The 27,458-nt window shown below is 38.3% G+C and overlaps 2 protein-coding genes across 2 annotated transcripts in view; one reads left to right on the top strand and one right to left on the bottom strand.

Moving 5' to 3' along the window:
* The window catches only part of LOC134655105 (probable protein BRICK1-B), a 321,261-nt gene that overhangs the window by 142,411 nt on the left and 151,392 nt on the right, over positions 1–27,458 (bottom strand). The gene's annotated exons all lie outside the window — the stretch shown is intronic.
* On the top strand, positions 7,914–10,811 carry LOC134655037 (pupal cuticle protein 36a-like). Its single transcript, XM_063510495.1, has 4 exons — positions 7,914–7,987; positions 8,504–8,991; positions 10,036–10,166; positions 10,507–10,811. Exons 1-4 carry the CDS (start codon positions 7,979–7,981, stop codon positions 10,809–10,811), a joined length of 933 nt encoding a protein of 310 aa, XP_063366565.1. The 5' UTR covers positions 7,914–7,978.

Below are 27,458 nucleotides of genomic sequence, written 5' to 3'. Positions count from 1 at the left end.
AGGAGTGTGACCAGTAACATGAATAGGGTAATTTCCCGAAAGTAGGGTAATTGATACCCTTCTTATTAAATCATTATGTATTAAGAGATCATTTAGGTAAATGGTTAAATTATTGATTGTGCATTTCAAACTAGGTCGGTATGGTAATTTCCCGATACTAAGGAGATTAGACGCTTACATGCATGTTTGATAGTTAACGTTTTTTTGTTGAAAACCAGATATGTTTCAAGTTAAATGTATAAATTAAAAAAACATGACGAACTGATTTCATTACGATGCTAAGTATCATTAGGTATTGAAAATAATGTTTGCACAAAGTAATTGTGCAATATTGCGAATTTCAAGACCTATAAAATCAGATACGTACACACCTTTTTTATTGTCTAACGTAAAACTGTCCCAATTTTTTTATTTGAAAACAAGGATGATATTAAAAATAATTGTTTCACCATTAGGGGAGAATTTGTGGCACATGGTAACACTCGTCTACACGCACATATTCAAACTGTCCGCCATTGCAGTGTCACAGTTTGTCTTAGGTGACAGTCCGTCCGTAATATTCTAGGTCCATGGGTAAAGAATTTTGATCGAAAGTTGAATAGATTACACTTTTGTGCGTGGGTTTTATAAAACACCCACAACCATGGACGTACTGGAATGACGTAGGTAGCGCAGGGTGGAGTTATTACACCGCTATATTACCGTAAAATGGGGTGAGTAGGGTTCGCGGGGAGAGTTGGGTAAGTTGGGTTATGAATGGGGAGAGAAGGGATGAAAGGGGGTGAGATGGAATTTTAAGGCTACTGCTACAAAAATAATATATTCCAATTTAAAATGGAGTTATAGTAATACCCATAATAAAGAAAAATCGATCCAACAATCTTCCAAAATCACCTTTCTATGAAATTCCATCTCACTCCAATTACGAGGGACTACGGGATGAGGTGGGATTTCCTCTTTATCGTCAAAGTTATGAAATGGAACCACCCAAAATAAAATAAAAACTAAAATACAAACGTCCGGAACACTTATTATATACTCGTACACCATTCAGTTTGCTTATGTAAAAATAAGATGTTATCAAGGTTTGAATGTCAGTTTTGCCCCATTTTACGGTAGGTACTATGACCGGTACTACTACGATAATTATGTCTACGATGTTAGTGGCGTTAGTGCCTTCAGTTGTCATAGAGAAAAAAAGTAAATCTATCTAGCTAATCTATCTATCTATCTATCTAATACCTTTAAACGAGCAATTCTTGCATATTTATTTATTTATTTATATGTATATATAAAATTTGCTATATGGGGGTTTTCGGGGGCGAAAAATCGATCTAGCTAGGTTTTATTTGTGGGAAAAGGCGCATTTTTGAGTTTTTATATGTTTTCCGAGCAAAGCTCGGTCACCCAGATATTTACATTGTAAAAGTACATTGTATACCGTAGAGCGGTTGATTGTGACTCTTCCTATTATAACATACATTGTAACATCTGTAAACTGACATGCAGAATATTTTCATTTCATTCACTCGTTTCATAAACCCATACTTGTATTTTAATGCGTTTCATTATGTAGCAGTCACATAAACTACTATTATGTATCTTCTGTTAGTACAATAACTACATTTACTTCCATTGTCCATGAGCTAATCCCAATAACATTCTGTACCAATTTGGCGCAATTACCAAATCCAAATCAAAACGAAAACACAATAAAACAAATCCTATTCATAACATAATATAAATCAATCTACATCAAACACCAATAAACCCGAATAGATCACAATTACCTAAATCTAGACCAGTCCAAATTGGCCACGATATAAATTAGACCGTCTTTTACACAGAGGTCGGTCAAAAGGTTCCAGTGCAAGGCCGTCGATATACTCGATATGTGGAAGCAAAGCTCGCGTGGTTATTGCAGTGTTCGTGGGTGTGCTGAATGATGGTGTTATGCGAGAGTGAAGTATTTTTTATCTAACTACGTAGAGATTTATGATTTTAGCAGTCGTTGAATTATACAATACAATACAAATAAATACTCTTTATTGCACACCTCAATAGTTTCAGTTTCAGTTTCAGTTTATTTATTCAAGAACAATTTACATCGTGTTTGAATATTCAATATATATACAGTTATGATTAGCCTAGTGGACAAAACAAAAAAGCATGCAAAACATACATGATTATTCAATAAATAAATTCTATTATGACATTAAGCGTTTCAACAAACCACCACAGCAAATTCATCATAAAGTAAGAAAATAAATAAATAATAATCAATTATATACTTAAGTTTATGTCAGCAACAATAAATAATAAGTGTTACATTAAAAATCACTAATGTCATAACAGCATTTTTCTAACAAATATACTTTTAACTTATCTCTAAAAGTTGCGGCGCATTTTAAAACTTTAAAGTCTGTAGGCATCTTGTTAAACAATCTGACCGCTTGAACTCTGGCGCTGTGTTCTACAACCTCCAGTCTCGGAGCTAATTTTGGAGTCAAATTCTTAGTCCTAGAGGCTTCCCGCAACACCATTTCGGATTCAGTTTCATAACGATTGCGATGCTTGATAACATCCGTTAAAACAACTAGTATGTAGAGGCTAGGTACAGTAAGTATTTTTAGACTCTTGAAGTGTTCTCTACAACTTCCCCATGGAGGAAGCCTAGTGATAGCACGTATTGCATCTTTTTGGGCCACGAAAGCGCGATTTATGTTGTATCTGTAGCTGTTGCCCCAAAGTTTTATACTGTAGCGGAGTTTGGATTCTACAAGAGCAAAGTACACCATCCTAAGTTGTTCAACAGTCAACTCATCCCTAAGGCTGCGAATAGCATAACAAGCAGAACTAATTGAGTTCTCAATACTGTTTAATTCATCCTTCCAGTTTAATAGTGCATCTAAGTTAATACCCAATATTTTTGTGCTATCCACGGGTTGAATGAGGTTGCCATTTATATGAACACTTAGAGTCTCCTTATTTCTAGCTGTAGTTTTAAATAGCATAGCATAAGTCTTTGAGCTGTTTAATATCAAACTATTTGCCCGTAACCATGTTTGACATGCTGTTAGCGCTAAATTGACCTTGACGTTTAGATCAGCAATAGTTGGGCTCGACAAGACTGCACTCGTGTCGTCAGCAAAAATTACCAATTTTAATCCTGGAATTTCTTTACTAAGATATGAAATAAAATCGTTTAAATATAAAACAAAAAATATGGGTCCCAACACAGATCCCTGAGGAACGCCTCTTGTTATGTTGACGCATTTTGACCTATGTGTGACCTCAATGGAACTTTCCTGAACCTCCCTAACTTCTACAAACTGTTTCCGGTTCCGTAAATACGACATGCACAATTTTAATTCATTTCCCCTGATGCCATAAAACTCTAGTTTATTCAATAAGATGTCATGGTCAATAGTGTCAAACGCAGATTTCAAATCAAGAAACACACCAGCCACCCTTAACTTTTCATTTAAGTTATCAGTAATATCCCCTATTAAGGTATCTATGGCCTCAGAAGTACCAATACCTTTTTGATAGGCAAATTGCCTTAAATTAATAATATTATTATTGAATAAGTGTGCCGTAAGTCTTTTTTTTATTATCTTTTCAAAAATTTTGGATAAAGTCGGTAATAAGGAAATAGGTCTATAATTTTTAGGATCCGTTCGCGAACCTTTCTTATATAAAGGAATAATTTTAGCAATTTTCAGCTGCTCGGGAAAAATACCCTGGTCAATACAATTATTATAAAAACATGAAAGTGGTTGAGCTAACTGATCAATATTATCTTTGATGACGGTTACAGGTATATCGTCATAACCACTAGAATTTTTATTTTTCATGGCTTTGACAATTGACTTAATTTCAAATGGTGAAGTACGCCTTATTACCATATTATTTTGTACTCTTTTGGAATTCGACTCTAGTAAGGAAAAAGCTAGGGCAGGGTCACCAGTTACTTGAAAATTTGCGGAATCAAAATTGTTGGAAAAAATATCGGCTATATCCGCACCATTGCTTACTACTAATTGGTCTATTCTAAGTAAAAGTTTGTTATTACTATGGACTCTATTCTTATTTGTACGTTTGTTTACTACTTCCCAGATGCTTTTAGCAGAGTTATTTGCCTGTATAATTTGGTTTTGTACTGTTAACTTCCTTGCAGTCTTGAGAACCCTTTTGAATATCTTAATATACACTTTGCTATAGCTAATTAAACTTTGATCATTGTGAACATTATCTACTGATAATAGCACACGTTTCATTTTGCTTGCTACCTTGATTCCCTTTGTTATCCACTTAATTTTGTTAGTTTTATGTAAATTAATTTTTTTCTTTACCTTTTTAAAACTTTTTTGAAATATAGCAGTAAATATATCAATAAAAGAAAACAATACAAAAAGAAAATAGAAACACAAGCAGAGGTAAACAGGCGATTTTATCCCTAAAAAGCGATCTCTTTCAATCAACCTTTGGGTAGCGGAAATTAATAAACTTACATATGTCAGTAATAATTTTACGGTTTAGACTCATTTGTTTTTAGTCACTCACGCGACATGTTAATTATTCAATGATGGTATGTCTCACAACAGTTTAAATTCGATTTAAGCAGTCCATATGTATAACGTATCTACAGGGTGCTTCCTGTAACAGGAGCAATAAATTAAACTAAAGGCTGTACTCCTCAAACTGACCAACATTTGTTCAGCAACTTTTAAAAATTATGAATTCTTTAGACTTCCTCTTTTTCATACAAAATAAATATTGCCTTCAATGTACGCTGACATCAGTGTGTTTGACGTTGCTTGTCACGCTTTAATCATAACAAAATTTGCAATACATTGCGTCTTAGAATAAACTTTAAAGTGTAATAAAAATCAAAACACGAGTTATTTTCAAAAGTTGCTGAACAAATGTTGGTCAGTTTGAGGAGTACATCCTACAGTTTAATTTATTGCTCCTGTTACAGGAAGCACTCTGTATATGTATCCATGGGGTTGAATATGTAACGTGTAATGGTGTGGTGCATCGTAATCGAAACAACTAAGCTCATTTGCCTGATTTTCGGGCGGATGTTTTCATCGATTCGTTTTTAATCTTTTGGTGATATAGGCTACATTTTAACATTTTAGTTAAGCCTAAGATGTATAAAAGTAATAACTGTGCAATATTTAATGGGAAATGTGTAACTTGGGGGGAAAGAACCTCTGATGAAATTGAAAAATATGACAATAAATGCAGTGAACTTTTAAAAATGATTGATTTTCCTTCCGATTTAAGGGACTGCTGTGGCAGCTGCTGTTTAAATAACTCTGACCACTGTAAGATAATTGATCAAATTTATTTAAAATTAATATCATCATTATGTATAGCTTCTGTGCACAGCAAAGCTGCCACGGGAGGTTCCGGATGCCGAAAAAAGATTGTCATAGGGTGGAACAAACATGTAAGCGATGCGCACAGGGAGGCCAGGGCTAGATTCCAGGACTGGGTGTCGTGTGGTAAGCCTAATGGTGGGTCCGTTTTTGATGCTATGACTCTTAGTCGTAAAATGTTTAAATCTAAACTTAGATGGGTCCAACAACATCAAGAGCAAATAAAAATGGACCTACTTGCCGCACATCACACGAAAAATGATTTTCGAAATTTTTGGAAAATGACGAAAAAGTTGGACACTAGGCCTGGACTTTCTGTAAGCGTGGAAGGAATTTCAGATCCCAAGGGGATTGCAAATGTATTTAAGGACCATTTCAACGTTAAACCCGCTGTCTCGCCCGTTGACGGGCGGCGGCAGTTGCTCGATATTGGGGTATCGGAGGGGAGTGACTTTCAGATCCATTTCAGTGCAGATGACGTAAGAACAATAATAAAGGATATGAAGAGAGGAAAGTCGCCCGGTCACGATCATTTAAGTATCGAGCATCTGCTGTTTGCTGGTCCTCACCTGCCCCGCGTATTGGCAATGTTTTTTGACCTTTGTATATGTCACTCGTACCTACCATCTGATTTGACCAAAACCATTGTTGTGCCCATTGTCAAAAATAAAACGGGTGACATATCCAACAGAGCTAACTACAGGCCTATATCTCTAGCAACAATTGTGGCTAGGGTGCTCGACGGCTTGCTCAATTTGCAATTGGACAAATGTATAAAATTACATGATGCACAGTTCGGCTTTCGAGCCGGTTTATCTACCGAAAGTGCCATCATTTGCCTAAAGCAAGCTGTAGAGTACTACACACGCAGAAGGACACCTGTTTATGCGTGTTTTCTCGATCTTTCCAAAGCCTTCGATCTTGTCAACTATGATTTACTTTGGAATAAGCTTGATGAAGTGCATTTTCCTAAGGAGCTCACACGCATATTCAGGTGTTGGTATGCTGGCCAACGAAATTGTGTTCGCTGGGGTAATGTGTTGTCGGACGAGTACGGTCTGGTGTGCGGGGTGCGGCAGGGGGGACTGACCTCACCTAAACTTTTCAATTTGTATATCGATGCCTTGATCGGCGAGCTCAGCAGTACACGTGTGGGCTGTCATATAGATAGGGTATGCTTCAATAACATAAGCTATGCCGATGACATGGTACTGTTGAGCCCGTCGGTCGGTGGTCTGAGATTGCTTATTGAGAGGTGTGAGTCATATGCCCTAGCGCATAACCTTAAATATAATGTAAGCAAGAGCGAGTATATGGTCTTCAAAGCGGGAAGCAAGTGCCCATCACACATCCCACACATTTGTTTGAATGGCATGCAACTGAAAAGGGTTACCTCTTTTAAATACCTTGGGCACTTGGTAACCGACGATTTCTGCGATGACGCTGATATCGAGAGGGAGCGGAGGGCCTTGGCCGTGAGGGCCAATATGATAGCTCGCAGGTTCAGCCGGTGTACAGCGCAAGTAAAAATAACATTATTTCGAGCGTTCTGTACATCGCTGTACACCTGCAGCCTGTGGACTCGATACACGCAAAGGGCTTTTAACGCGATGCGCGTACAATATAATGACGCGTTCAGGGTACTGTTGCGGCTGCCTCGGTACTGCAGTGCGTCCGGCATGTTCGCTGATGCTCATGTGGACGGTTTCCACGCGACACTGCGCAAGCGCTGCGCCGCGACGCTCCGCAGGGTGCGCGACAGCCGCCACAGTCTCCTGGCCGTCGTGGCTGGCAGGTGGGACAGTGGCCTGATAAGGCACTGGTCCTCTCTGCATTTATCTTTAGTACCTAAGATAGTTATTTAAGTTTATTTTAAGTTAACCTTAGCTATAAGTATTAAATTTAGATTAAGATGTACTAACAAAATATGGACCATGTTTGTCTGAATTAAATGCATTTTATTTTATTTTATTTTTATTTTATTTTATTTTTATTTATTTTTTATTAACCGTCTTTCGAAACGGAAAAATAATCGTAATTGGTTATAGTTTTTTAAAGACTTGTTTTATAATTCACATGACAGTTTATAAAATAGGAATGACAATAGGTAGGTAACTGATACGCTACCAAAGTCAAAGAAAAAGAAAGAAGGATGTTTTTTAAGCTCTGATGCCCCACAGTCTAAAGATGGTAACTAATTTTGTTAACCTTTCTCGAGTTTCTTGGTTTGTATTATTTGTTCAAACAATATCTTGAATGACATTTTACTATAATTACAATGCATTATCATTATTGTTTAAGTTAACGACAAACAAAAACCTAGTATAAACGTAGTAACATTTCGATTTAATAAAAATTTCAAATGTCGATTTTTACCAAAACTTTTGAAATATACCTCTTGTATAAACACATCCACAACAATTAAGCGTCCATCTTTGCGTATTACATGATTAAGCAATAGCGAACCACGACCGATCGGCCCATCTTCAATATCTAAGTAGATCGATCGGGTATAAATATAGTACAATGTTTTAATTGCTATCACAACATCATTCGGATCAGAACTGAGTGGTAGCACAGCAAAAAACATGAAATTGGTGCGTAGTATTTGTATTGGAGCAAAAAATACATGAGTTGCATTGATAACTTGATTTAAACGAGGTTTACTGACAAGTGTTTTATAAAGTAAAAAATTCTAAATTTACAAAAAAAAAATTTAGTTTAACTATTTTGAACTGTTCTAATTAGTGTAATAAATAGTGAACTTTCGGTGCTCGGTTGTTTAAAGCATTCTGTATTTTTATTTCTGTGTAAACATACACCATTTACCGAATTGTTTTTAGTTTTACACAATCATCATCTACACTCATTAATGAGTAAAATAAAGTGAAAAGTTCGGTAACATGTCAAAACAAGGTGTCATGATTTTATAATTAGTCTATTTTAATGTTACCCCGCATCTAGTCGGTCTACTCCATGAAGAAAAAACTTACAATGTAACAAATAAACCAGTATCAGTACAAAAATAAAGGTTCCAGAACAATAACAAATAATAGTTTAGTGAACAAAGTTTTGTACGGAGCTCTAAACTAATTTTTTCTATTCTTTTGCAGATCATCGTTCTCTCTGTCGTGGCTTGGGCTAGCTGCGATAAGCTAGACAGGACCTACCTCCCCCCCAACGCTCAGTCTTCATCTGGATCCAACTTCCTTCAAGCCCCTGATACCCGGGGCAATGGACAAGGCAACGCTTTCAACGGAAACGGTTTTAGCCAGAACGGAAACGGGATCAATCAGAACGGAAACGACTTCAGCCAGAACGGAAACGACTTCAACCAGATCGGAAACGACTTCAACCAGATCGGAAACGATTTCAATCAGAACGGAAATGACTTCGGCCGCCCTGAGAGAACTCAAGCCGCTTTCGAAAGGAACGCTGCTATCCTTCGCCAGGATTCCCAGAATGATGGAGAAACTTATTCCTATGCTTATGAAACTGAAAATGGCATTTACGCTGAGGAGAGCGGTGTGGCTACTAATGGAGTTGAGGCTCAGGGCAGCTATTCTTACACTGGTGATGATGGGCAGGTGTACACTGTCAGGTAAAACATTCATTAGGTATTTTTATTAAAGTTTAATTGAACAAACACTCCAATTTAGTGGCAATGAAACTTTCTGAGTTCAATTCATCGTTCAATCGACCAGCGAAGTTAGCTTAGTGTGAAATATTCTCTACAATTTGTTTTAGATTTTAAACTGAAACGCGAGAAAATATGTGGCTTTCCTTCAGAGAAGGGTCCTTCTGCTTCATCTGCAATAAGGATGTTTCTAACAGGATTTCAGGTGGAAACGTCCTTATTGCACTAGAAGCACAAGGACCCTTCTGTCCCGATGGAAATCCACAAATAGTTATAATGTTCACGATTACGAGCGTAACAGAAAATGTTTCTGATGGGCTACCGCGAAAACAGAAATTCGCATTTTTTTGCTCGAAAACCAGTAACCTGGCATCTTGTAATCACAAGTGATAGTGAGTTATATCTTATACCTTTAAATGAGCAATTCTTGTATATTTATTTATTTATTTATTTATATGTTTCAGTTTGCATATGTAAAAAAAAATGTTATCAAGGTTCGAATGTCAGTTTTGTCCCATTTTACGGTACTATGACCGGTACTACTACGATAATTATGTCTACGATGTTAGTGCCTTCAGTTGTCATAGAGAAAAAAAGTAAATCTATCTATCTAATCTAATACCTTTAAACGAGCAATTCTTGCATATTTATTTATTTATTTATATGTATATATATTTCGAGGATCTCGGAAACGGCTCTAACGATTTCGATGAAATTTGCTATATGGGCGTTTTTGGGGGCGAATAATCGATCTAGCTATATATAGGTCTTATCCCTAGGAAACCGCGCATTTTTATACGTTTTCCAAGCTTTGCTCGGTCTCCCAGATATTATTTAATTAATTCATGACCATTTACATAGTTAGCTTTGTTCATATTTCCATCATCACCTTTTAACGCAACCATTTCATAAAGTATCTTTATGTAGGTAATCATCATCATCATCATGGAAGACTTTAACTGCTGCTATGCTTTACCGGATGACTAACTGATGTTATGCTTTTCTCAGGTACACGGCTGACCAGAATGGATTTGTGCCAGTTGGTGACCACCTCCCCACCCCTCCCCCCGTGCCGGAAGAGATCCTGAAGGCTCTGGAGCAGAACGCGCGTGATGAGGCTGCTGGCATTTATGATGATGGTAAGATGGAATATTATTTTTTATTCTCTCTCTATTTCTCCTTCTTATTTAAGCAAATCCCATTGCATCCTTGGTTACTGGTTAGGCAAAATTATGGCAATATTAAAGTCATATCATATTACGAACTGACTAGCCAAATATGTTGCTCATTCTGATATAGGTTCTTGTGTTGCTCATTTATTAGTTTTGACTTGTCCAAATCTCTGAAAAAAACCTTTTCAAGATGTATTCATTTTTTCTATTTGTTTCTTGCGTTTATTATCTATTTAATATCTATGCTTACTAAATATACTTACAACTTTTCTCCAAAATTATCACTAAATCTTGTCTTCAATTTCAGGCTCTTACAGCGAAGGCAAATACGGCGACGACAACAACCAATACAGCGGTAACTTTAACAACGGTAACAATGGTAACAACTTCAACAATGGCAACAGCTTCAACGGCAACTACAACAATGGTAACAACCATGGCAACGACGAAGACACCGTCGCCACCAACGCCGCCTTCAGATCTTCAAGTTCCCGGGGCTTCGCTGGTGCTACGAAGGCTTACCTGCCCCCAGTCCAGTCCCCGAGGACCCAGGGCTTTGGTGCTCGCTCCAGACAACCAAGCTTCAATGCTAGGGACGGATACAATTATTAGACGAATTTTGTTGACTGCTTAAAAAATAAAGATAATTTATGACTATGATAATTATAATTGTTTTTAGATCTTTCTTCTTTATCGTAAACTGATTATCTATGGTCATGTGGGTAAGAGAAATGTAGTACAGTTTTAATCTTCTGTCAAAAGATGGCGGTGAATTTACTGTGGCTGCATAATTTGCCATGACAGTAACTCTCTATAAAATCTATACTCTTTGGCAAGAGTATCAGTATGAGGATTCCCTACAAGCGTTAATCTCGTCCCAGTGTTTTACTTACCCCATCTGATTTTATAGAAGAATTTGGCTCATTTAAGAAAAATTGGTGCCAAATTAAATTTTCAAAGACAACCGACGTAACAGTAAAATCTAGGTACATTATAGTATTTTTCAAACAGCTTGGGTGCGGTGACACAATTAAATATAGTGCTACCTTGAATACTATTTAAATCGACACTTTAAATTAATACCTACATCTTACTATGTAACTTCAAAATAATACAAAGTTTCATCATCAATATCCTAAATATAGGATAGGTTACATTGGATTTAACACAATTTGTTGTATTAAATAACAGTCTGGCATTTACAACCTAAGTTATAAAGTCGTAATACTAGCTAATACTTATCTTGAAACCCATCTCCTTTAACAATAAAGACTTTCCTAAATAGAAACAAAGAGAAATCTTTAGAAACACTCAATAGGCAAAGTAGTTAGGTTGAGTTTGTACATGTACCTACACACAGTTCCGCTTACATATGTATGCAAATTTTCAGCTTCATCGGAAACCGGGAAGTGGGTCAAATTCAACTTGCAGGATTTGACACGTACGAACATACATAGTAAGGTACATTGCAAGTTAAAATAAATTAAAAGTAATAAAACTTATTTAAAAACAAAGCTTTTATTTACGAGTAAATGCGTGATTTGAAATAAAAGCTTGTAAAAATGGTTTATCTGTAGACACATGTGCTAATAACTGAGCACTTGCTGTAAACTAAATGCTAAGCATTTCATAAGTGGACCGCAGCGGGACCAGTCACGAGCTTCACACGGATGCCGCCTGATCACTGACCACTTACTTACATACACGTACGACATTTACATACATACATTTTTACATACATTTTGTGACATAGAACATTTTTATTCAACATCACATGAAATGGCAGAGTTAACAGATAGTGTAACATATTTTTACAGATAAACCTTAAAATTTAGACTTATAAGCTAAGAAATTGAGTTGTACATCTTGAGAAATATTCACGAATGTTAAATAGGAGCTTGCATAATGTTGCAGTAGGTATATTTAATTATTTACTATAACGCTGGTTTTCAGGTAGACCCTTGATACATTATCCCTTACTCGCTGTTAGTCGGAAACTAAATGGCTTAGAGTTATCATATTATTAGTCCTTCATCTTATCCGGGCTATTTGCCATGGCTCATAGGAGCCTGGGGTCCGCTTGGCAACTAATCCCGAGAATTCACGTAGACACTAGTTTTATAGGATCCTGCAAGTACGAAGATAACAATGGTCTAGAATGGCGGCTGACAGCGAATTATTTTACAAATAAAAGAAAGCGTATTATTAGAAACACTTTCAAGTGGGAATGGGCGGGTCATATAGCACGAAAGACCGAATCCTGGAGTAAACGACTACTCGAGTGGCGACCATGGGGAGAGGAACGTCCCCAAAGTAGACCCAATATGCGTTGGGGCGGCGACGTCAAAAGGACGAAGGATGAAGTGGCTCCGTTGCACAGAACCGTGACGAGTGGCATAAAATGAAGGAGGCCTACACCCGTTAGGGTAGAGAAGGGCTAAAGAGAGGGAGTGTTTACTTCATAATGCGGAGTCTGGACCAGGCGGTCTGTGCACCTGATACTTCATATCTGGCTTATGTAAGTACAGATATTGCACGAGATTATGCTTATCTATCTAATCTTACTTTGTGTTCTTTTAAAAATTCAATAAAATTTTAGCTATGTAACTCCCGTGAGCTTTATTATTATAAATAAATAAATAAATTGAGCCTATATACGTCCCACTGCTGGGCACAGGCCTCCTCTCATGCGCGAGAGGGCTCGGGCTATAGTCCCCACGCTAGCCCAATGCGGATTGGGGACTTCACATACACCTTTGAATTTCTTCGCAGATGTATGCAGGTTTCCTCACGATGTTTTCCTTCACCGAAAAGCTAGTGATAAATATCAAATGATATTTCGTACATAAGTTCCGAAAAACTCATTGGTACGAGCCAGGATTTTTTTGGAAGCGGTGGTGGCCGAGTGGATATGACGTCATTGACGTCCGACTTTCAATCCGGAGGTCGCGGGTTCAAAGCCTTATTATTATTTAAAATAAAATTATTTAAAACGGGTCACTCACGTAAACTCTAAAATTTAAAAAACAATACACTTATACACTTCTTTTTGGGGGCAGTCGTTCAAAAATGGCCACCATCTTGTAATTTAAAATAAAAACATTACTATAATCATTTAGAATTTTTGAAACTATAATTATATGTATTTCGAAAATGCTTAATGGGTAGATAGGTGTTTCCCATGCATAATAACAGATTTTGAAAATTTTGTAATTAAGTTTATTCGCAAACATTTTAAAATTTTTCAAAATCTGTTAGGTATCATGAATGTCAAACATGTGTGAAAATATGATTTTTTTATTATTATGTATAGTAATAAAAAAATCATATTTTCATACTCATTGAGATTCAGAACCTCAAAATAAACCACTAAGAGCCACTTGCGCCATCTCACTAACCCGAAGTCAAACGGTTAAAGCGTTAACCCAGTGTCAAATTGTACTGGTAACCATAGCAACCGGGTTAGTGAATGGTTCAAGTACCCTAATTAGAATAAAAACGACTGTAGTCTCTAATGACATGTAAATACGGGGTGTAATGGCGTTTCAACAAAAAATTTGCCACTAAAGTGTCATTCTATGGAACTTATAACTATGTAAACAAACCGCCATATTGAAATTGTCTCTGAATGATGAATTTACTAGTGACTTATGTTTACACAGTTAGCAAGTTCCATAGAATGACACTTTAGAATAGAATAGAAAAACGTTTATAGCAAAAACCATCTACATACAGCACTATACATATAAGTTTAAAAAAGATCTTATACACTAAACAGTTAAAACTATTAGTAGCTTAAACTAACATTATGCCATGATAATCGTAGTATTGATGCTGCTATAGAGGCTACAAATGGACACCACTCAGCATATGCTCTAACATATAAATATGCTATAGCGCTAGTCTTCCGTGGATTACGATTCCGATTAGTCTTTACGATTTGTTACTATTGTTACTAATGAATAGATTTCCCATATCGAAACAATAGAGCGTTGGCGTGTGAATGAAGCTCATATCATATCGTAAGCTTATATATGTCGCGCGCTCATTCATAAATAAGTTAAGGCGAAGTTGTCACCGAGTAATTTTACTGAATTCTAAGGTTTTTGCCGTTTATTGGTATTTAAAGAAAACTTTTGAAATATGGCCATGGGCGGTTTTTTATTTACGGCGATATGAAGTAGGTACTAGCTTCTGCTCGCTCGCGTTTTCCTTCTGAAATGTTTCAATGTGGAAATATCGCAATTTGAAAAACTTTCTGACGGCACTTCAGTAACGGGTGTACACTTGCCTATCAGTTCAAATGTAAAAAAAAGTCTCATCAGGATTTTTTCCAAAAAGCAATAAGCCTTTACAAGTTCACAGTTCAGGGCCCAGCAATTACAAGAGACATATTGATTATGACCGTCGTGAGCAAGCCGACCTCTGACAATTGTTCTGCCCAATTCAATGCCATTGTCTCCGATGATGACCAAGTTGACCAACAAACAGGTCAATTCGAACGTACACTGGTATCAGAATGACATTATTGGGCTTTATAGTTTATATCTTTATGATAAGGAAGAGATATGGTCGCTGGATGTCATTGTTGGCAATATTTTCGAGGATTATAACGACTAACACCCTGAAATGCCTTTTTATGAATATATGTAATCGAAAAGAAGCCTAAAAGTACCCGTTCAGTTTCAACCACAAATAGCAACCCCTACTAAACTTGCGTGAGAATCATAAAAGAAAACTGTCAAACATAAATTATAATGACCAGCAATCAACTACTTATCCCGTTAGAAGCTTTAAAAAATTAGAATTTGTTTTTCGCTCCTAAATAAAAAAATAAAAAAAAAGGTCTTTAAAAATATTTTCCTTCGATTTGATACTAGGGTCGATTTTATTTTTTTTGACACATTTTTTTCGTCAGATTTTTATTAAATTTGATAAGTTTGAAGATCTTCTCATTTTGGGCGGGATAAAAGCGAAATCCCAATTTGGGGTATGTAGTCGTCCGTTGAGTTACGAAAATTCAATAAGTTTTCGTAACTCAAGGAATTTTTTTTAGGACATACGCTGGAATTGCACTTACCTATATGGTACCTACAGAATAGGGAATTTTATCTAATTGCCAAATTTTATCGAACTCTGATGAATAAATAAAGATAAACGACAAAATCGGTCTACAAAAGCCGTTGTATCAAAGGTAGTGCATCTAAGTCACTTAGCAACCAAAACCATCATCCCAATTCTTTAGAAACACCGCACCACTTTCCTACATTATGTCACATATCGGGGCTAATTCCGATCTTTGTCACCGTACACTCCAGGCCACGGAAATGTCAAGGCAAATAATGCACATCTCTAACTTAGAACTAAAGTGATACAAGTAACTTTCGTTTTACAAGCGATTACACTTCTAATTTTGAGAAAAATAAAGCTTAGAATCGTGTGAGCGTAATGATAGATTTGTACCAATTTGGGATTGATGAAGAGATATCATGACCACCTTAACAATAACGTGACGAAACCCAAAAAATAAATACTTCTTAATAACTTGCTCAGGTTTGACAGCTACAATTAGGGTACTGTCACGGTATGTCCGACTGTCACGTCCGCACGTATACCTAAATAGTCATTAGAGGTTAATTTTAAGGATGGTATAAATAACATTTTTTGATGGGAGACAGCACACATCTCAACTGCATCCTGTGGCAGACACATCCGAGATGAAGATCTTGCTGGTTAGTTTTTGTCATACGTCTTATATTCAACTTTCTTGTTCCTGGATAAGAACACAGGACCACTAACGTACAAGCCAAGATAACTACAAGAGTGTTAAAAGCACAAAAGTGAATAAAATTCAAGACTACCTGTGCAAGTTGCGGAAAGTTTCCAAAGGGTTCTCGGAAATTTCATGAAAATTTCACAGGACACAAAGGAATCTTTTCTTTTAGAAAAAAAAACGACTACCAATAGTCAAAAAAATTCAGGTTGAAATTTCGCAATTTGAGATACTTTCCGACGGTACATCAGTATTCAAGACCAACAATTTGGCTCCAGTGTCATTTTCGGGAGCAAGTGGGACCTTTTTACACACAATTTTACTAACAGTTTATACTTTTTGTGTCGTGAAGTGTACAGTGTTATTAGGGTTAATAAACGAAAGTGTAACGATTTCATATGACAATGGATTGTGAACAATATAGTTTGTATTTGGCAAAGCCTTTGTTACGATAGCAGGATGCGTTGATGGGGATTAACAAATGCTTTCTCTTTTTATTGCAATTATTATTAAATATTTGAATAAGGCATTTCTCAGTAGGTAAAACCACAGAATAAATAATAGTACTTAGTACAGAAGACTCACTCTCTAACAGAACGCGTCTGTTACGATCAGCACAGATATGGCTGCTAGATGGCGACAGCGCTACGCGCGGCTTATGGCTTTCCCCAAAATTGGGGCCGGAACGGATGTACTTTTAGCTACCTGTAGCAAAGCGACGAAATCGCGGAGTGAGACACGCCTGGTAAAACTAGAATTAAAGAATCATACCTAAACTTACCTAAGTGATCAAATTAATTTCGAAAAAGGAAAATTCCAATTGCAAACTTAATAAGGTAAACGTACGGGTGCTCGACGCGGTCTCAGTACATGTTATTTTGAAACTTAAGTCGTTGTCAATAGAGGTGACAGCAGAGTGTCATCTATTGGGCATTAGCATGTCGAGCACTAGTACGTTTACCTGACATAATATGGATTATGATGATTATTATATCAGTATGATTTGATTATTATATCAGTAGTTATGGAACTACTGATATAATAATCAAATCATCTTCCTAGTGTGTTTCGCCACGGCTCATGGGAGCCGGGGGTCCGCTTTGCAACTAATCTCAAGATTTGGATTTCGTCATTCAAAACACCAGTTAGTGGTAGTTTGTGGTTTTCACCAATTATCAAAAACGACTATGGAGTTATTTTTAAGTTTTGGAATGCATGTTTAAGCAATACATTTTATGTTTTCTTTTATTTTCAGCTTATTTGCCTGGCCTCCGGCCTGGCTTCATCTGAGAAGCTAGACAGGACTTACCTTCCACCACCAGGGTCTAAATACTCAGGAGGTAGCCCAGGAGAGATCGATGTACCTCTTGAATTCCCCAAGCAAACACCTACGGGACGACCCCAGCTAGAAAATGGAAAGCCTGAAATAGAACTAGGAGTTAACCGAGGCCCAGCCCCAACAGGGACACCGGATAGCCAGAAACCTGGATTCACCTACTTCCAAAACTCTTACCCTGTCCCGAAAACTACTACTTCATATGCTATAACTCAGACAACTACTTTTCCCGCTGGTTACGAAGGCTTATATCAGCCGAATGCCTTCGTAAATGGCTCAAATATCCAACCAGGTGTATCAGGGCAGAACTATCGACAGCCTATCAGAGGGCCAGGCCAAGGACCTAGCTACAACCAATATCGACCGGGACAGAGCCAATCTACTATAGCTCCTTACGGAACCACTGCGCGACCACCATTCCCAAACAATTTCAATGGCCTCGAATATTTGCCCCCAGTGAGCAACAAGCCATTTTCTGGCCAAGTGAGTTCTAACCAAGATGGCTCCAGTTACCCATCTGATCTGCCCCAAGGACCTAAATACAACGACGGAATCTCAGTGAATCAACCAGGCTTCAATCAACAAAACCAATTTGTAGGCAACCAAAATGTTCCTTCGACTGTACCACCTCAATATCAAGACGAACGATTTGGACCAAAAGGACCTGGCTCTCAGCAGGCCCAGAAACAACTTATAGGAAACAACTCATCAACAGCGGCGCCTCAATACCAAACTGGTCAGAGATTTACTACCCCTGGAACAAACCAGCAGAACCAATTTTCAGGAAATCAGGACTTTCCGTCGTCAACTTCAGCACCCCAGTTCCAAACTGGGCAAGGAATCATAACTCCTGCACTAAACCAACAAGTGTTTGGATCCAGAGTTCCCAGCCAGCAGAATCAATACACTGGAAGTCAATATCAAGGACATCAGTTACCATCGTCTACTGCAGCGCCTACGATTGGATCGATTCAACAGAACCAATATCCAGGGAATGAAAATTACCCTTCAACTGCCCCTATATACCAAGATGGACAACGTTTTACCACCCCCGGTCAAATTCAAGGGGGATTAGTTCCTGGCCAGCGACCTTTTGGTTCTCGTGTGCACGGTAATCAATACCCTGGTAATCAAAACATACCTTCATCCACCGTTGCTCCTCAATTCCAAGATGGCCAACGTATTACTACGCCTGGATATATACGAGAAGGCTATGGATCTTCAGTGCCTTCACAGGAAAATCAGTACCAGTATCCGGGAAGCCAAAATATACCGTCATCCACGACTGTACCGCAATACCAGACTGGTCAGCAGTTTACTACTGGACCAGGTGGCCAGAATTTCCTATCAACTGATGCCCCTAAGTACCAAAATGGACAACGTTACTCGACCCCTGGACAATATCAAGGACAATTAGTTCCTCAACAACAGTTTGAGACTCCTGGCCAACGACAACCTGTAGGAAATCAAAACTATCCATCATCTACCGTTGCTCCTCAATACGAAGATGGCCAGCGCTTTTCAACTCCCGGATCCCAGCAAATATTTGGATCTCCTCAACAAATTCAGAACTTCCCAACTTCGACCGATGCTCCTCAATACCAAGACCAACGCTTCTCCACCCCTGGTCTTTTCAACCAGCCTTCTTATCCAGGATCCACCGCTGCCCCTCAATATCGACAAACACTTGCGCCTACTCCAGGAACCAATCAACAAAGCCAACAGAAGCAACACCAGCGGCCGGCCTACAACCAACAGTTCCCATCATCAACAGCAGCACCCCAACGTTTTATTCCTGGATCTCAACCTCAGTTCGGTAATAACATTCCTACACCTGGAACGCAAGTAGCATTTCCACAACAAGGATTACCTGGAAGTGAAAATTATGGAAGCAACCAACCTGGATCTCAGTCTGAAGCTGGCTCCATCTATGGTACTGCTCCAAGCTTTTCCAACGAAGGATTTCCGAGTACAACAGTGGGAACGTACCCAGCTGGGGATTTCGCTTCTACACCTGGCTTTGGAACAATTGTTGGACGTAGACCTGAACGTCCTCAGGCCGAGAGCGATAGAAACGCGGAGATCTTATCCTATGAAAGCGTACTTACTCCCGAAGGTTACTTTTACAGTTATGATACATCTAATGGTATTCATGCTGATGAAACTGGAGAAGTCGGTAATGGCACTAGAGCTCAAGGAGGCTTCACCTACACTGGCGATGACGGAAAAGTGTATAGTGTCGTTTATACAGCTGATGAGAATGGTTTTCAACCCCGTGGTGACCATTTACCGACACCGCCACCAATTCCTGAAGCGATCCAACGAGTTATTGATCAAGCTAACTTGGATAGGGAAGCCGGAATTGATGATGATGGTAAGATACTTAAACAATAATTGCTTAACATGTAACTACATCTAAGTTAACTCTGCAGTGACAAAGTGTAACAGTGTCACAATTAACTGCATGTTTTGTGCGAAACCGTAATGATGGCATTTCCATATTTTATTGTTGCTTGCAAAGTCGGCTAATATTTTTTTTTTCTTTTCAGGGTCTTACAATGATGAAAAATACGGATATATGAAATACGAAGGTCCATTAACCCGATTCAGGCCAAAGAATATGACAGTGTCTTTAATTAATAGAGCAGACATTCCGGAAAGAAATGAAGATGGTATTGATGGACAGAACAGCAAAGTATATAGACCCAAAGGTAGCCGACCAAGTTCAAAAGCAGAAAATACAGAGGACTTTAAACCAGAGCCAGACTTAGAAAAAACCGATATAAATGAATCAGATATAGAAGATATAGACATGGGTGATAGTGATTACAATCAGAATAATAACAAGGAAGGTAATAGACGTACTAGCGCTAAACGCCCAAAACCTATCAAGAGCTTAGCCATGGAAGATAATAGACCGAACCGATTAAAAGGAATAAAAACACCAATGAAACTTAACGTTAACTTAAATAAAGATAGTTCCCGTCGCCGTCCGATATCAAGCGGGAAATATGAAGATGATGCATCAGACGATAAGCTCGAAGAACCTAAGGATAACGATGATCTACTAGATTCTGATGAGTTAGACTTCGATTCAGATCTGGTGAACTACAGAGATGACCCGAATAATAGAACTGACTTCCGTGGCCTGAATAAGTATCTTCCGGAATCTAAGAAAAGAAACAGGAAAAATATGTCTGGTAAAAAACGACCAATCGTACGAGTTGATGGTATCAAGAAACCTGTAACTGGGAGTGGAGCTGAAACAACCGAAGATAGCTATAACGAAGAAAATCAGGACAATAAACCTGACTTTGATGATGAAGCACGCACACGCATCCCGTCAAGGAAAAATAAAAACAGGCAGAAAATCAAAGATCAGTCCAAAATTACCGGTCAAACTTTCCCGGTTGAGAGTGATGATGAAACCAATAACTACGACGACGGTAGAATTGACGTAAATGAAGAATATGATTCTGATGATGCCACTAAGCTATTAAGCAATAACCGCAAAAACAAGCCGGCAACTTCTCAATCAAAAAATAAAATTTCTGGTAAGCCTAGGCGACCGACTGCAAACCAACAGATAGGTGTTTCTAACAATAAAGAGAATGAGTCATCTTCATACGAAGAAACTGGTTACAAATATACTCCACCACAACGAAAGTTTGGTTCCGATGAGGCCACCAAGTTTCCATCTAGAACAAATCAAAAGGGAGTACAGACAACCGTGAGACCTTTCCTAACTAAAAACGTATATGGCGATGACGAACCTACTGATGATTATATCGATCAATACGGCAATATTAAACCTGGTGAATCAAGGCCAATGGCTCCTCAGAAGTACCCTGGATATAACCAGGGCGGTACCATTTATGGGCAGGATAACAATGAAGAGAATGATGAAGGAAGGAGACCGATTTCATTTGAAACCTCTCGCCGACCCTTTGGAAGGCCACAAACCACAGTAACTCCTCAATATCAGGACCAGGGCGTGACACGTCAGGAAGGTGAGAGTTATAACCTGGAAATTAATCAAAATCAAGGATTCTCGACAACCAGGAGACCTGTTTCATATGGAACTTCTCAGCGACCTTTCGGAAGACCACAGTCAACTTTAGCTCCTCAATATCAAGACCAGGCAGTAACTGGTCAGGTGTACAATGAACCTTCTAACCAAGGATCTCAAGAACCCGGAGACAAATTATTCTATAACACTAACGCCCCGAATAGAGGAACGGTCGGTAATGTATTCAGCACTACAACACCGCTGCCACCATCAGGCCCAGACTCCACAAATCAAGGCCCGGGACAGTACCAAGACAAACCTACTAATGGTCCTTATTACGAAACTACCTCACCCGATGGAGAGACCTATATAAGGCCTGGTACTAACAGACCCGGTCAAGTGCCTAGCACGACTTATAGACCAAACTACAGCTTCGGAGATAAGAAGAGTCCTGTATTAATTGATGGTTCTGGAAGACCGATTCAAAGTACAACCGCTCCTGCTTTCGACCGAACTCTAAAACCTAATGGAGACTCCAATAATCAACAAGATCGATTCAGACCTAATGTAGGGCGTTTTGGAATAATCTCAGCTGAAACGCCTGGATATCAGTCCACTTCAGCACCAATCGGCGAAGATTTCAGTGGACCAAAGCAACCCCAAAGATTTGATCCTCAAACCGGGTACCATTATAAATAATTACGACTTGTTGACTATTTAAGGATTGTATATGAACATTATGAACACGGCTATTACGAAATAAAAATGTTATATTGAATATTATAATGCCTTTGTCTCATAAAATACAGAAAAACATATACTTCGTTAAAAATGTCTCGTTAAACTGAATGTTTTATTTTCAAATTAAAAAGTAGTTCTTGAATTCTAACTTGTTGTTGTGTCTTGTTGTTTGTATTCAAAATTTTAATTTTATTCGCATAATCTTAGGGCAGTTAGTTTAGGCCAGTAATAATCAACACTTTGATAGGTAATTATGACCTTTATTTTTCCTCAAAACCCCACGTCTCGTGTTAGTTTGCGGCTAATAACATATATCAAAAATACACGCAGTACCTATACGAAATTTTTCTGATTACTTAGAACTCGCCTATCGTAGGTATTACTCGGCCACCACATTAATCGGCCATTAAAAATATGTTCCTATTTATTTACCTATAGGTCATTTCGTAATCCATGTTTTATCAAGATTTCTATCACATTATGTTATAATCTTCACATAAAAACCTCAATCTTAATTACAGATCACTTTACAAAATGCAATGACGTTACAAATCTCAATTGGTGTTAAAAAAACCTCTTACGATCCAATACTTGACTTGACAAGTATTTGCTTTACAAAGAGATCGGTGCTTTGTGTACAGATAAGTGAGATGCATAAGAGTGAGCTGAGTCATTGACTCGTTGAACTCTGTGGATTCCTGTGCGCAAGCGCATACGAATCGAGCTTTTAGCTGAACCCATGAGCTGAACCAGTGTCATTTGACCTAGAGTTGGCCAAAGGGCCTACATCGTGAACATCGAATTAAAGAGTCATTCTATGGAACTTGCTAACTATGTAAACAAACCGCCATATTGAAATTGTCTCTGAATGTTGAATTTAGTAGTGACTTTTGTTTACATAGTTAGCAAGTTCCATAGAGTGACACTTTACGTTATTTACTTCTCTAATGTGCAATTTATATTTTGTATGCTACTAGAGGCTATATATATAATTATAAAGACGTTATAAAGAAAAAGTTCAGTAGTTAGTTGTATAAAGCAGGGATGTTGCGGATGCAGATTTTTTGACATCCGTGGACGCGGATGCGGATGCGGATATTTAAAGGCTCACATCCGCGGATGCGGATGCGGATGCGGATGTCAAGATTAGGTACTTAGAAAACGTCAAATATTAAATTTTTTGTATTTTTTATTAAAAAAAACGAAACGTTTAGTATTTGAGCAAGAATATAGGTGCGACTGAGCAAGAACTTCGCCGACTTTTCTGGATCTAGACGATTTCGTTATAGGTAATAACGAAATTACCTAGCACTTACGCCGCCGCTAAGACGTTCCTGTACCGACTTGTTCGACATCCGCATCCGCATAAGCTCCGCATCGATTTTGTGCGGATGCGGATGCAGATGCGGATGTTGAAAATAATGCGGAAGTTCCGCGGTTGCGGATGCGGATGCGGGTGTTCGCAACATCCCTGGTATAAAGCATGAATTATTTATAACAAGATCGTGTCCTGAATAATATTGTGAAAATTTCCTAAAAACACTAACGTCTTAGCCTCCTGAGACCCAGAAGCATTTCTTTTGCTTTTGAATTTGGAACCCTTAGTTACTCAATGAAAGTAAAAATATTTTTTGGAATATGTACAAAGAATTGTACGCAGGGTCTTAGGAGGTTAAAGAACTTCCGTTTGAAACAGGTTTGAAAAACTACTACATATAGACTGAGTTCTAGAAAACAAAGACAAGCATTGGCTCAATTAGAACATATATTGGAACATTTGGAACTTAATCAAAAGGGGAGGGCCTCGAAAGACTCGAGTCTTTACTTACTCTACCGTGACCTTGAGACTCACAACTTAAAACGGTACCAACTTAGCATTATGCGATACCGATACGATATAATAGATTACTTGAGAATTCGACTCGTGCACGTCGGGCTAGATACTGTTGGAATAACCCGATGCAATCACAAAGTCCATCAAAAGCTTTGGTAGGCAGCTCCATCTATTGTAATTTAGTTACACTTTTTAGAGCTTGAGAATAGCATGCGCACATTGAATGGTCCGTAATTTTAAAGGCTAATGTAATGGATTGTTGCTGCAGTTTGCAAAATATTCAATAGGTGGCGTTTTTGAAGCTCTTAAAAGCTCAACATAAGTTCACTGCTTTCTACTTGCAAAGAGAATACTTGTAAGATTTATAAAATAAAATAGCGACCCGCCCCGGCTTCGCACGGGTTAACATATTATACATAAACCTTCCTCTTGAATCACTATATGTTTAAAACAAAAACCGCTTTAAAATCCGTTGCGTAGTTTTAAAGATCTAAGCATACAGACAGACAGACAGACAGGGAAGCGACTTTGTTTTATACTATGTAGTGATATACAAATGTTGAACGCCGCATTGAAATTATACACTTTTAAAATAAATTTTGAAAAAATCTTGCACATAAAAGCCACATAGTTTCACAGTTTTAGGAAGCTCAAAATGTTTAAGGCTTAGTATTTCATGCATGTACTTGATGATTTTTGTGATCAAAATTTATTTTTGTTTCATATTTTTCGTAATGGGGTACAGTGGTTATATTATATTGCATTTATATATATAGATTGGTATAATTTTAATTATACCTAATAGTTTGTAAACATCATACGTGTGTACAAACAGTACAAGTGAGCTATTTTTATAAATGAGCAAAGATAAAATGTAATTTGCACTACTAAACAAATTAGAACAAAAACACCAAATTGCCGATGATTGGTACCCTTTTGGCTCTCTCGTCCTTGGAACCGGCTCTGAACTTGACACGAGCCGGAACCGGAGCAATAAATGGCCCCCTTTGACCCCATTACGCACACAAAAACAGACAGACACACAAAAAAATGCGTTAGAACTCATCTGCTTTTTTATTTGTGTTCCTTTTTATGCCGTAGGCAGTTTGTGTTAATTTAACTGATTTTGATGTGAGTGATTTTTATATTGTAAGTACTTGGTGGATATAATCATCACAGGCCTATTCTATTGCCGCGCCTGGGTGGTACCTATGGTAGGTATGCGTAATGCCCTTTAAACCTAAGTATTGAAAACCTTGAACCCTAAATGGCACAATCTTTTCGTGACAGTAGAGTCGCCATCGGATATATCAGAGATCAGAGCGGCCAAGGCGCTCACAAATATCTGAACACGCCTCTATTGTCAAGGCGTTAAGTGCGTGTTCAGATATTTTTGAGCACCTCGGCCGCTCCAATTCTGATGGCGACTGTACAAGTCGTCCTAAAAAATTGTTATAGCGTATTTATTAAATAGGATAATCTTCTTCTATATATATAAACGTGAAAGACCTGACTGACTTAAATCAACGCACAGCCCAAACCGCTCTGGGACTAGAAAGTCCAAATTTGGCAAGTAGGTCCCTTATAAGGTCTAGGGGTCCACTAAGAAAGGATTTTTCAAAATTCATCCCCTAAAGGGGTGAAATGGGGGTCCAAAATTTAAAAAAAACTCTCCTGCGCGTGCGAAGCCGCGGGCAAAAGCTAGTATATTATAAATCGTCAGGAAGGTGATATTTCAATTAGTTACATGTATTGTAACCATATGGATAAAAGCCTGGAATGTCTGTATCTATACCTAGACTACCTACTGTAGGCTACTAGAATGGTGCCTGCATAAAGCTTTTAGGATTACAGGCCAATTCGAACGTAAGTACTAAAGTGTCATTCTATGTAACTTGCCAACTATGTAAACAAAAGTCACTAGTATTTACATTCTGAGACGATTTCAATATGGCGGTTTGTTTACATAGTTCGCAAGTTCCATAGAATGACACTTTAGGTACACTGATAATTATCATATATTTAATTTATATTAGTTATTAGTTATATATTTATATAGAAACGCACGGCAAGTCTCGGTACAGAAGGACTCTTGACAGGTTAATGTCTGCCAACTTGACAACTAACCAGCCTACACGTTGCAAACGCGTTGCCAACATCAAAATTAATAAGTGTATTTAGACGCTGCAATATTCGCTAGTAAGCTCATTTTATCCTGTCAGAAAGCATCACGCTCGCCATCAAATACCGGTTAATCAATCCTAATCTGGAGTAAATTTCGCAAGTTAGCCAGCAAGTGCTCATCCGATAGGTCATCAGGTCATTACTAGTATAGTTTATAAGGTCATAATAGGTGGGTATTTCTTGAGACTTAAGGCGTTTTGTCAGGGTTAGAGCCGATTATTATGGGCGTGGCTACTTGGCTAGCCTACCGCAATGAAGAGTTATGCTTTAAGGCTAGGTGTTGTGGTTGTGGATCGTTTTTGGGGCCATAAGGAGAAAACGAACTGAGCGAAAGCTCTGAAAAAATCTCTGTGTAAATAGTCGTTAGTTTTCAAGCTGGCCCTTACCGCTAAAGGATGCTTCACGTTAGACCGGGCCGTGTCCGGGCCGGAGCTACCGACGCTTCGTTTTCTATGGAAAACATCAAGTGATCACCTGTCATCTGTCATAGAGAAGTAAGCGCCGGAAGCTCCGGCCCGATCACGGCCCGATCACGGCCCGGTCGACCCGGTCTAACGTCATTAACTCATTGTTTTTTGTTGAAAATTTGTGATTAAGTTTTTTGAAATCATACATATAAGCATAAAACTTTCTGCTAACATATTTCAATATTAAAATATATTGCACTTGCACGCACGTATGAGGCCCAATACATGCCACGACTCTTCTCTTTCCGCACAGATTCTAAAGGCCATTGAAGGTATAAGTGTAAGGCCTGAGTGGACGCTCGCTCATGTTGGGCGTGCAGCGGGGCGGGGCGTGCGGCGTGCATGTTAAACAAATGCAAACGTATAGGAGCGGCCTTAGTGCACGCTGCTCAAATCACTTGTGAGCCCGACGCCACGCTGCACGCCCCGCCAAACGCGCCGCTTCGAGCGTCCACTCAAGCCTTACACTAAGTTGCCTTAAATGTATTTTTGTAGGTAAATACTCATGTAACCGAAGAAAGATTGACTTAGATTATAAGGATGTATGATAAGTTGCTCAAACGCTGCGTCTGATTCTAGTTGAACTTGATGATTTACGGTACAGTCACGCTCCGTGATTGTTACGCCATTTAGGGTTCTAGCTAAATTGGACATTCCATAGCGTAAGTATAGGTCAACCAATTTAGCTAGGGCCCTAAATGGCGTAACCATCCCGTGTGGTGACTGTGTGTTCAATCAGAATTGGGCTCTTGTACAGTCTCCATCAGATATATCGGAGCGACCTAGGTGTTCACAAATATCTGAACACGCCTCTATTGTCAAGGCATTAGAGTGCGTGTTCAAATTTTTGAGCACCTCGACAGAAATTCGTTCAATTGAGTTACATGCAAGAATACTCTTTTTTTGGAAGTCGAT

Source organism: Cydia amplana, chromosome 16 (assembly GCF_948474715.1).
Source record: "Cydia amplana chromosome 16, ilCydAmpl1.1, whole genome shotgun sequence".
Classification (NCBI taxonomy): domain Eukaryota; kingdom Metazoa; phylum Arthropoda; class Insecta; order Lepidoptera; family Tortricidae; genus Cydia; species Cydia amplana.
The sequence above is the reverse complement of the archived record's forward strand: the minus strand, read 5'-3'. Positions and strand labels throughout refer to the sequence as shown.